At 42.1% G+C, this 13,372-nt stretch overlaps 1 protein-coding gene across 1 annotated transcript; it reads right to left on the bottom strand.

Moving 5' to 3' along the window:
- Nucleotides 1-3,714: 3,714 nt before the first annotated feature.
- LOC137734788 (uncharacterized) lies at nt 3,715-6,297 on the bottom strand. Its single transcript, XM_068474071.2, has one exon. It carries the CDS (start codon nt 5,958-5,960, stop codon nt 4,056-4,058), a length of 1,905 nt encoding a protein of 634 aa, XP_068330172.2. The 5' UTR covers nt 5,961-6,297; the 3' UTR covers nt 3,715-4,055.
- Nucleotides 6,298-13,372: the final 7,075 nt, after the last annotated feature.

Raw genomic sequence — 13,372 nt, 5'->3', positions numbered from 1 at the left:
TAGGGTTTAATTTGTGTGTCAAGTTAATTTTCAGATCAAGAAAAACTAAACATTAAAAAACATTCAAATTATGAGAAGTTTACCAAAATAATTATGAAAAGAAATAAAACAATAGTATTGTACCATATAAAAATATATTAGTCTCCAACCTAATGCACAATGGACGGCAGAGATTAAATCTCAGCCGATCCAATGGTCACCAATTTTTTAAATTTAATTTAATATATATATAATTATTATAGTATTTTTTTAGGATTATAAAATTAATATTTTACTTATCGTGTATCGTATTACCCACGTGCATACTCGAATCAACCTGTTATCTTAACAGGTGCTTATCAGATTATCCGATAATGACCCGATTCGTTATCATGTCGACCCGAACACCTGTTAATTTCGTGTCAGGTTATCAGGTCGTGTCAAGAAGTGACAGGCCTAACTCATATGAAACAAATCTTTAACACACCAAATCAAGAAATCATAGCTTCAGAAAACAAACAACATACTGAATCACATAATCACAACACAGAGACAAATTCACCTGATTCATGATGCAAATTACCTTCAAGATTCCAGATCAACTTCGAGATTCCAGACCTTCGAAATTACCCAACTCGAATTTCTGTATCCAAGCTCCAAACACAACAGCGAAAAACCTTTTCAGGATCAGAGATGGTGACAAGCCAGCATTGGCGATGATACCATATTAATTACTAAAGATAAAGCTTAACGGAACGCTTTGAATCAAACGAGCTTCCTCCTCACAGAAAATTGCATTAACTAACTGCAAATTGCAAATAACTCCCCCCTCATCAATTAAAATTTGAAATGTGAATAATGTTCTATCCAATCCATTGATTCCAAGAGGAATTGGGCTGCGGACTTTGAAAAAAGATTCTCGAGGCAACCAATTGTCACCCTATATTTTGATATGAGAAAATTGGGCTCCCTTACGAACAACCTTTTGAACCTCAATAACACTATAATCGGGCTCCCTTTACGCACAACCTTTTGAACCTCAACAACACTTGAACAAGCTAGGTTGTCGCAAAGGAGTATCAGACAAATTTTTGTTTTGAACAAATGATATTATTTACACTAAGGGGCTATGAGAGAAGGCTAAACCTCATAATGGACTAGTAATAATGTGGTTCAAATTCGATTTTGGCAAGAATCGAATCTAAGACCTCTCACTTACAAGTGAAGATGAATACCACTAGACTATTGTATTGAATGGCAAGCAAAGCTAAATTAAAAGCATACAAATTATTAAATCCCGGACCACCCTCACTCTTGGGTTTTTACACGGTTTAAGCCATTGAAAAGCCAATGAATCTCAGAACTTTTCTTTTCCAAACATATTTTATCCACAGAAACTTAATATATTTCGAAAGCATTTATTTTTTATAGCCCACTTTGATACAATGTACTTTGGATTTCCAAAAGGACAACCTGCCACATGTTTAGGAGCCATTCTAGTATTCTACTCTATAGGCAAATTACAGTTTAACGCACAAACAAAACTTATAAAAATAACAAAAAAAAAAAAAAAGTTATACATATTATTAAATTGTGATTTACGCGCCAATAGAAATAACATACATTTAAAAAGCCATGTATTTTTCTTTCTAAAAGAACGTTCACACTGAAAGCCTGACAAGAATTTATTGGCATTGTACAACATATTTAAGTTCAATGGGGAAGTGGTTCCTTGAAAATTTCTCAACTAACTTTCAGTTAGTGTTACTTACCTTTTTTAACACTGTAAGAGGCTCCAAGTTCGAATCCCCTAATGCTACTTACCTTTTTGAACATTGTTACAACTCTAAAAGGTTGAATATTCATCATCCAAAGTCAAACCCCAAAAACCCATCACAAACCAGGTGTCTTGGTCACGATCCAGACAATAATCAGGTTATAACGCAAGTAAAAACAAAGATCTGTCATGAATCCAAAAAATAAGCGTTACAATCTTTTAGCATGCTTTGCATCCATATAATGTAAAAGCAAATAAAGATATATGCATACATAATATACGAGGTCTTTAAAGGGAAGAGATTTCCGTTTAAAAAAAAAAAAAGAAAAAATAGAGATTAGTTGTGGAATTCATATCACATCGAATCTCAATGATCCAACCCGTTTATTTTTAAAGTTAGACCTCATAGATCATCCTTGTAAAATATTTGCCAAATGAGAAATATTTGCGACACCTAATGAAGTTCAAAGAAATTGATGAACACTTTGTTTTACAAGAAAAAATAAAAAATAGACAAATGATTTCGAATTAAATTGAATTTTTGTAAAGATAATTTATAAATCGAGACTTATAAAATAGACGATTCGAAAGTTGAAGTTTGACGTAAAGTGAGCGCTATAGTTAGTTCCCACTTTTATCCAAAAATAGAGATCCCTTGGTGTGTGTGTGTGTGTGTGTGTGTGTGTAAATTGAAACGCATGCGGTTGTTGCAGTCCTCATCCCATGTGCGCTGCATTGTGCACCCCTCTTATTTAATTATTTAATTATTCAACTACTAACTTCACTCTTCTTAAACAAGACATTCAAAGTTCCTTCCAGAAAGCTACTGTTGACCAAATAAATACAAAATTCACTCATATTTTAGTCCCGTCCAGCAAGAACAAATACATTCTACAACTGAAATGACAATAATAGCCTTATTTCCTGCATTTGAATCTTTCTGCGTATGAATTAGACTAGTAAACGAATCGGATCAACCTTATTCCACATCCCGAGTCCATATATAATCTGATTATCCAATTCGGATCGTATTTGAAATATCCGATTGGAAATATCTAAACTCTTAATCCATATCCTGTTTGACATAACTGGGAATAAGGAAATACTCTCAAGTGAACACACCCACTACAAATCATGCCCAAGATATTTTAATGTATGATGATTTAAAATTGGGGGTCCATATTTCTATACAAAGTTAGAAACTTAACCACATGCGAGCTCATTCTAACACAAAACAAAACAAAACAAAAACAAAAAGTACACATAAAAACCAAAAATGGAACTTGATGAAGTGAGAAACATACCAATTTACGCACACCTCAGTGTCTGGTACTGTAAATCTCCACAATCGTTGCTAGAACGAAAGCCGCTCTTCATAGCCGCTTTCACTCTTGAGGACATTAAGAGCAGTTGGAGGCACAGTAGACCGTAAAAAACTGAAGGTATCATCCATGGGCCTGTTAGAGGTGCATATATATGATCCAAGCAAAGGCAGTAACTAAAGGCATATGTACGTATATAACTACCCACAATCGACAAACAAAAAGCAGGCCCTGTAAATGATCAAGAACCGTCCACCCAGATCCACTTTCCAGCACTAAACAACTTCTGGAATATATTCAAACCATTAAATAAAGTATATGAAATTTTGCAGACCAAATCACAAATTTGCAAGACATTTGTCATTATAGGTTTGTCAATCACACCATCCTCCAATGCAATTTGATCCGAGAAATCAAAGCAGTAAAACCTTCATAATTAATCACACAACTTACGTTTATGCAAACATGTAGAGTGGTAACTATGTGGAACGTACGGGTGCAGTTTGAAGAATGTAAGGTGAGTGGATGGAGAGCTTTCGGATGCAGAGGACTATAAACACCAGAGAGAGAGAGGGAGAGAGAGAGAGAGAGAGAGAGAGAGAGAGAGAGGGGAGGGGGAGAGGGGGGGAGGCACACTTCGCAGAGAATGATAAATTCAATAACAACAGAGGTCGAAATACGAGTACATTAATCATACAGAACTTTAACAAATAGTATTGATGTCCTCGCCGTATGAGCTATAAAACCAATCTGAAAATTATGAATACCCAGAACACGGTTAACAAATAGTTATAAGTTATGTGCAGAAGCCCCATCGGCTATACTTTACAGAACAACACAAAGTAAAGGAACCTACTAGTCTTGTCTGAGGCTCCAAGTCTTCTGTATACATAAATGTACAACCCACTTCCAGCTTCAGAAAGGGACAATATACACCCATAACTATGTTAGAAAGGCCTAAACAGCTCTTCAAGGGACTAAACAATCTCCCCATTCCTGAATGCATTATCCCCACAATCTGCAGCTGGGTCCAACCCACAAGGAGAATCAAACCATTTCGAATTCGCTTGATAGAAGCTATCGACCTGTATACCAACAAGACCTACATCTGCCCCTATACCCTCATCATGTCTTAAGGACTTGGTTAGTTTAGTATCCTCGCAATCAAGCATGCTCTTCTCATCAAATTCACTGCACTTCAACCACTTTTCGGGCTTACAAGGGTCACCGATCAGATCTTTCGGAGTCCTGCAGTCTTCCCTCAGCTGCTCCCAAGGGACACCATCTCCAAGAGTTCGCCCAAAACTGTCTTCATCATCCTCAATCAAATCAGTGTCCTTGCCATCTCCATATAAACGTTCATGACGGTGATCACTCCAATGGGCCAAATCATTATCCCCAACCAAAATATCACCTGCAAGCGTCTTATCCTGTAGCAAATCCATTGGCTTTGAACTCTCCTCTCCTACTTGTCTAACTTTATTCACAAGATCAAACAAATCTCGAGACACTGAACTCAAAAGCTCCTGCGGCATTTTCACAATTTTCTCTTCCAAAAGCCCAACTTCAGCTCTCAATTCCTGCACCTGCTGCATCACTAAAAACTGCATGTCCCCCTCATCCTTCCCGAACAATCCAAACCCATCATTGTCCAATTCCTCACTGACCCCATACACAGTATCCTGATCCATAAAAATCCCACCTTTGTGCCCCACAACCCGATGCATAATCCTCGCATTTCCGTCCAAAGGACCCGGCTCATGCCCTGAATGCACAGCATACAATTTAAACACTGCCACCCCCTCCTCCTGATACACAAAAGTCTTGTCCTTTTCATTGTAATTCATAATCGGAACAATGGCCCTAATCCGAAACCCGCACCCACACCTCTTTGAAGCATACGGCTCCCTCTTCAAAATCTTGGACTTCTTCGCCACGGGCTCCCCGGCCCTATGACAAGCATAGTCCTTAACCTCAGCCATAAAGGGCTTATACCTAATATACTTCTGCCTTATACAAAGAACCACCTTATGCTTAGCAGCCAATTGCTGAAGCCTAGTGGGCACCTCTTTAGCAGGCACATCAAAAGACTCGGTATACTCAAACCGCCGGCGTTTACCCCTCCCGGCAAGCCCCGAACTGTCCGTGGAGCAAACGGGGCATGCAGCAACACAAACCCTAATGTAACTCTCAGGAATTCCATAAAACTTAGCACCTACAGTCCAAACCTGCTTAATCCTATCAATGGTTTCCTTCAACCCTAAATGCTTCAAATCGGCATCGCTATGGAAACTCATAACAATGTCTTGCCACTGATTAATGTGAGAAACGAATTGCTGATTATTGTTCTTGAAACACAAGAATTCGTTACCGTTTTGGTCGACGTGGGCCGCGAGCTTGTCCTGGATGCGCTTCCAGGCGGTGACGTAGGCGGTGTCCTCGTTGCGGTCCTTCCAGACGGCGCGCCAGGACTTGAGGACAGGGCGGGGCGTGGCGGCGCGGATCTCAGCGGGGGTGGCGAGACGGGCGTCGAGGATGCACCTGATCATGAGGGAATGAGACTCAGGGTTGAAGGTGTAGAACTGGGAGGAGATGTGGGGCTCCGGGGAGATGTAGATGGGCTGGGATTTCGGGTCGGATTTGGGGTTAGGGTTCGAGACGTCGTCGTTCTCGTCGGAGGAGTGGGAGGGGGAGGAGGAGGGGGAGCGGAAGAGGTCGATTTCCGGGGGGAGGGGGAAGACGGGGTCGTGGAGGACGACATCATCTGAAGGGAGTGAAATGGAGGGATGGGATTCAATGATCTGGTGGGAAGGAGGGCCCAGATCATGGTGGCTGTGGTGGAAATGATGGTGGAAGAGATCTTCTGTTTTGTGAGGATTCATAGAAATTGAATTGAAAAACTTGTTTTCAAAAAGTATCTTGTTCTAGTAATCCTCTCTTCTCTTGCTCTACTGTTTTTTGCTACTTGCTGCTTTCTGATGCTTTTTGAGTTTGTTTTTCGTTTTTCTCACAATTTTTGTGAGGCACGCACGCAGCAGAGCAGCAGACAGAGAGAGAGGTTCTGTCTCTCCAAAGCCTCATCCCCAGGGCAGGGCCCTTCTATTTTTGCCCTTTACTTTCTCTCTCTCCTCTCTCTCCTCTCTCTCTCCTCCTCTTTCTTTTGTTTTTATTTTTTTATTTTTTTCACTCACTCTCTTTTCTCCCCTCCTTTGTCTTTGGCCTTTCAAAAGTAATCGCCTTCGTAGTGCAGTTTTTAAAAGCAGGTTGTAAATTGCTTTTAATAAAAATAAAAGAGTTGAGTCTTTCTTGGAATACCTTTATTAGTTTCTACAAATAATATTATGTATCCTTCTACACTTATTTCATTTCTTGGAGAACAAAGCTGCCACCTTCATTGCCGCAACCATTGTAACTACAACCACAACTGAAACCACAGTCGTTGTTGTCGTCTCTAGAATTGTTACCTCTACACCCCACCACTCCGCCGCCACCACTACCATTGTCGTCAACAACCTTATTACCATATACAATTTACCAAATGTTCAACTGCTTTATTTAATAATTAATTATTCTTAAAACACAATAGAAGTAATGGTTTTAAGAAGCACAACAATCTTAAACTGGCTTAGAGAAAGTTTGATTTTTTTTTTCCCATTCACACTTGGTATTTCTCTTGATTTTTTATTTGGTCCTTTTATGGTATGTTTTTTAGTTTAGGTTAAGTTCACATAATTTATATGTCTTTGAATATTCTCAAACTTTTTATACATGCAATTTATTATTATTTATTTAATATATAGTGACACACCCCGACCGAGATCAGGGCATGCTGGCCGTCACTCGAAGGTGACGTAGCCATGTGCGCGTGCGGAAGCTAATTAAGAAGGTAATATAAAAGTACGAATAATTAGAAACCTAATAGCATACAAAGTACTAGTGTATGTGAGACACAATTCAGAGCAAGTCTACAACAGTCCAAAAGGAAAAGATACGATATATTTACACCCGAAGGTGACCCTACAATGGTGAGTGTCTGTCAGAAATGCCGGGACGCCCTCTGGGATAAACCACCGAACTTGCTAGACCACTAGAACCTGGAGGGGCGCAAAAACAAAAGCGTGAGTGGGCAAAAACAAAGTTCTTTGAAAACTCTTTAGCAAAATACATTCTAACCCCTCGCCGTAAAACCTGTATACTTCCCAGAAAATGAACATATATACGTACGTATAGATATGTCAATCATGCTTCACATATGCCATTCATGCTCACAATATGCCATTCATGCTTGAGAATATGCCACAACAGAATCTCATAATCAAATATAAATGCTCAAGCGTAATTCACATCAATAACATATAATCTGGCAGCCGGGAGTCACCTAACGTGACCTGTACGGCTGAATCTAGAGCTCCACTCTCAACTCAATAACTGAATCTGCACACAAGTCGGAACCACCTAACGTGGTCTGTACGACAAGCTGGGTGTAATATATATATGTATGCTCTAGTGCTACGATCACGTGAAGCTGTGCGATAATCGCGGGTCACCTACAAGTCGGAACCACCTAATGTGGTCTGTACGACAGGCTTGCACCTATCTTGGATCCAAGGCGAGCATGCGGTGCTGGTGAACATACACGTGAAGGCTGTGCCCTGGCCCTGGGCGGGAGCACTAACACCGGGGGTGCAGATTATGAGCTCTCTAAACCTCTCAAATTACCATTGCATAATAAACAGGAATGCATAACCACATGAATACCGCTTACCTGGCACTTACCTGTGCGTCCACAGCACCAAATACACATTTATATATATATGTATGCCACTACTAATACATGCGATGATGCGTAAACAATATTCAAATGATGCATGGCATAAAACATATAACCTTTTCTATTTAATTTCTGGGAATTAATATGTATATAGGTATATACGGAAAACAAAAGCCCACTCACTGGTAATTAGAAGGGTCGTAGCCCCCCTGCCTCGAGTGTGAACGCTCGTCCTCGGAGAACGAATCACCTATACGCGACAAAGTTACGAAAACATTAATTTAAAAGCACCTAAGCAACTTCTCGTAATAACTTCTCATACATTGCTCAAATTGGACAATTGAATATACCAACGTGACCTACACAACCTCAGGATCACGCCCATATTTTTAGAAAAAATTTTGGACCACGCACGCGCCCCCACGCACCGGCCAAGGCACGGCCCTACGCGCCCCCACGCGCGGCCCACGTGCACTGCACACTGACGGCGTCAGTTGACGCCGTTAGGAATATTCCGTTAACTGACGGAATATTCCGTCAAATCTAACCGGATTCTGTCACTGCCGTTAGGAATATTCCGTTAGACTTAACGGAATATTCCCCTTTCTTCTCCGGCGAACCTCCGGCGCCGGCGACGGCGCCGGAAAACTGGGAATTTTTCAAACCTTGTTTTCTCCTTCGTTTTTCAACCAAATTTCACGTTCTTTATACCAAAATGAAGCTTAGAACTAGTAGAACAACGTTAGACTAGTTTTAAGGCCTAAAAATTAAAGAATCTCACCTGTCTTCAAGGTCAAAACTCGGCCAACTTTGCACAGGACGATCGTGACGTCCAAATTCACCCAACGAACTACTCCGAGGCTCCTTGGGACCTCACAAACACATCTACAAGCTTAGAATCTCCTAAAACAAGCTAGATTAGGTTTGCATGAACAGTGCAATAATCGGACCTCGTTGAAACGACGTGAAAACATCTATATTCTTACCTGAAAATGGCACCTTTGAACTCCTCTCAGCTCCACGAACACGATGGTGGTCTTAGTTTCTTGATTGGTGAAGGTTTGATTATGCTTGTGTGTGTGTCCGTGTGTAGAGGAAGAAGAAGAACTCGGGGAGAGTGAGAGAGAGAGAGAGAGAAAGGAGAGACAGAGAAGAGACAGGAATGAGGGAAAAGAGGGAGGGAATCCCGGGAGAGTGAAACGAGGTGTATGAGTGTGTGTGTGGTCCTACACACCACACCATACTACACTAAACTACACGTAAGTTTAACGAACTAGGGGGTAAAATTGTAATTTCACACGTACGTTAAAATGAAATTTGGGACGGGATGTTACAACCTACCCTCCTTAATAGAATTTCGTCCCGAAATTCAAAATAACTAATTACACCCCTAACGGTCAAAGAACAATCTAGGATACAAATCCCTCATCCTATTTTCTGTCTCCCATGTCGCTTCTTCAACCGAGTGATTCCTCCACAGGACTTTCACCAAATTCACCGTTTTGTTCCTGAGAACCTTTTCTTTCCAATCCAAGATCGTTAACGGTTCCTCGTCGTACGTCAAATCTGGATTTATCTCTAACGGTTGAGGAGGTATCACATGCAATAGATCAGCAACGTAATGTCGGAGCATAGACACGTGAAAAACGTTATGCACTTTAGCCAACTCCGAAGGCAACTCCAACCTGTAAGCTACCTCACCAACTCTTTCTGTGACTATGTACGGTCCGATGTACCTGGGACTCAACTTCCCTTTCTTTCCAAACCGTACAACACCTCTCCACGGTGAAAGCTTCAAAAATACCCAATCTCCGACCTCATACGTTCTGTCCGTAGCACGTCGATCTGCTAAACTTTTCTGTCTGTCCTGAGCTGCTTTCAGGTTAGACCTAATTACCTGAACATTTTGAGTAGTCTCCTCGACAATCTCCGGACCTACTAAAACTCTTTCGCCAACCTCCGACCAACATAACGGAGTGCGACAAGATCTACCATACAAAGCTTCAAATGGCGCCATGCCAATGCTCGAATGGAAACTGTTGTTGTAAGCAAATTCCATCAAATCTAATCGCTGGTGCCAAGCATCACTGAACTGTAACACTGATGCTCGCAGCATATCTTCCAAGGTCTGAATAGTTCTCTCGGACTGTCCGTCCGTCTGTGGATGATATGCCGTACTGTAAAGTAGTCTCGTACCCAAAGCTTCTTGAAAAGCTACCCAAAACTTCGATGTGAATCGTGGATCACGATCCGAGACAATACTTACAGGGACACCATGGTATTTCACAACCTTTGAGATAAACAATTCCGCTAACCGGCTCAAAGAATACTTCTCTCTTACGGGAATGAAATGCGCCGATTTAGTGAGCCGATCAACGATCACCCAAATGCCATCAAAGCCATTATGTGTACGCGGCAACTTGTACACAAAATCCATAGTAATATTTTCCCATTTCCACTCTGGAACGGGAAGCGGCTGTAACAATCCAAACGGCTTCTTTCTTTCTGCTTTAACCTGCTGACAAACAGCACAACTGCTCACATACTCAGCTATCTCCCTTTTCATACCCGGCCAATAGTAAAATGGTCGAATGGTATGATACATTTTGGTTGCTCCTGGGTGCATGGCATAGCCCGAGATATGTGCTTCATCGAGAATTTCCTTCTTCAACTCCACATTACTAGGCACAAACATTCTACCCTCTAACATCAACATGCCATCAGAATCACGAACTCTGAGATCTCGTCTCCTTCCTTGATCTCGAGCTCGAATTAGTTCTTGAATCTGTTCATCAATTACCTGAGCTTCAAGCACCCGATCAACCAAGATTGGCCTAACTTGAAAATTAGCAAGTAATGCCACTTCTCGATCTTCTGCTTCTAACCTTACTCCTGTAGCACGCAAGTCAACCAAAAGAGGAATACGACTAGCGTACAACGCATTGATACGGCCATGTGACTTTCTGCTAAGTGCATCGGCTACTACGTTCGCACGACCAGGGTGATAATCAATCGTGCAATCGTAATCGCTGAACAACTCCAACCACCTCCGTTGACGAAGATTAAGTTCCTTCTAGGTGAAGAGATACTGAAGACTCTTGTGATCTGTGAAGATCCTACACTTCTCTCCGTAAAGATAATGTCTCCACAACTTCAACGCAAAGATGATAGCAGCCAATTCCAAATCATGTGTAGGGTAATTCATCTCATGGGTTTTCAACTGCCGTGAAGCATAAGCAATCACCCTACCATGCTGCATCAATACACATCCCAGACCATTCAAGGAAGCATCACTATAAACCTCGAAATCACCATTATCGTCCGGGAGTGCCAAAACAGGTGCATGAGTGAGACAATGCTTCAACTGCTGGAAACTCTGCTCACACTTATCATTCCACTCAAACTTAACATCTTTCCTTGTTAACCTCGTCAGTGGCAAGGCAATTACCGAAAAATCCTTAACGAACCTCCGATAATATCCCGCCAAACCAATGAAACTTCTCACCTCAGTGACGGTTCGTGGTTGCTCCCAACTTTCCACAGCTGCAACCTTTTGAGGATCAACAAGAATACCTTGAGCAGAAATGATGTGCCCCAAAAATGCAACTTGATCTAACCAGAACCGGCACTTGCTAAACTTAGCATACAATTGGTGTTCACTCAACCTCTTCAACACCAAAGTAAGATGTCGAACATGCTCTGCTTTGGACTTAGAATACACCAGAATATCGTCAATGAAGACAATGACAAATCTATCCAGGTAAGGCTGGAATACCCGGTTCATTAAATCCATAAAAGCTGCTGGTGCATTCGTCAACCCAAATGGCATAACCAAAAACTCGTAATGACCATAACGAGTTCGGAACGCCGTCTTAGGAACATCATCCCTACTAATCTTCAGCTGATAGTACCCAGACCTCAAGTCTATCTTAGAAAATACACAAGCACCTCTCAGCTGATCAAACAAATCGTCGATACGAGGCAATGGATAACGGTTTTTAATCGTCACCCGATTCAATTGTCTGTAGTCGATACATAGCCTCAAAGTTCCATCTTTCTTTTTCACAAACAACACTGGAGCGCCCCAAGGTGAAGTACTAGGCTGAATGAATCCTTTATCCACTAATTCCTGTAACTGAACTTTCAATTCCCTTAACTCAGCAGGAGCCATACGATAAGGAGTTAAAGAAATAGGATTTGTACCTGGAAGCAACTCAACAGTAAAATCCACATCTCGATCTGGGGGTAAACCAGGTAAATCTTCAGGAAAAACATCAGGGAAGTGTCTAACCACTCTCACATCCTCAATTCTGCTAGGAACAGTCTCTTCTAGCACCACATGAGCTAGATACCCCTCACAACCTTTAGACAACAACTTCTTTGCTCGCAAAGCCGAAATAACACCATGTCTTACTCCACTCTGCTCACCCACAAAAGTAACTTCAGGTAATCCAGGACGGTGAAACGTAACTACTTTCCCGTAACAATCAATGTTGGCACGATAGAAGTGCAACCAATCATTGCCCAAAATCACATCAAAATCGACAATATCTAACGGAATAAGATCCGCGGGCATAACTACACCCTCTACTATCACTGGACATCCTGGGTACATACAATCTACAACACATCTCTCTCCTCTAGGCATAGCGAATTCTAAATCGTACCCTAGAGGTGTGGGGCGAGGTTGCGTTACTTGAGCAAATGTATGAGAAATAACGGAATGTGTAGCTCCACAATCAATTAAGACTCTAGCAAAATAACCAAGAATGTTTAACGTACCCATAATTAAGTCCGGGTTGTTCTGAGCATCCTGCAGGGAAATATTGTGAATACGCCCCTGGCCCTGCTGTCGTCCACCGCGACCTCTGCTCGCTTGAACACCGCGACCTTGAGCTCCACGCCCCTGACTGGGCTGACCCATCTGTCTCGAAGACCCTGCACTACTAGTAGCATTCTCACTCTGCTGATACTGTCCTCCTTGGTACCACTGAGATCCACCCGTTGGAACTGGGGGATACGGCATGTAGTTGCTGGGATATGGGGGATAACCACCTTGTGAGTACGGGTCCTGGGGGTACTGATACGGTCCCGGGGCATAGGGAACAACATCACCCTGATAGTGGTAAGCACCACCTCTACCTGCTTGACCATAATTACTCGGACCCTGGATTTGCCGAATCGGTGCAGGTGGCGGCATAAAGGTCTGCTGCGGCTTCTGCTGCTGACTCTGAGGACAATTCACCGCTCTATGTCCCACCTGTCCACACGTGAAACAATTACCGCTAATCTGCCTGCACTCGCCGAAGTGTCGGTTATTACACCTACGGCAAAATGGGGGTCGGTTTCGGCCACCATCACCTTGTCTCTGGCCTCGAGCACCTCCATAAAACCTACCTCCACGTCCTTGTCCAGAGGCACTGAAACCACCACTAGACGAACTCGAACTGGCACCACCCCTTTTGAAGTTCTGAGTTTGGCGAGGCCCAAGCGACACTTGACTTTTCCCCTTGTCATCTTTCT

This window comes from Pyrus communis, chromosome 7 (genome assembly GCF_041283825.1).
Source record: "Pyrus communis isolate YQ-2024b chromosome 7, ASM4128382v1, whole genome shotgun sequence".
NCBI lineage: Eukaryota > Viridiplantae > Streptophyta > Magnoliopsida > Rosales > Rosaceae > Pyrus > Pyrus communis.
The sequence above is the reverse complement of the archived record's forward strand: the minus strand, read 5'-3'. Positions and strand labels throughout refer to the sequence as shown.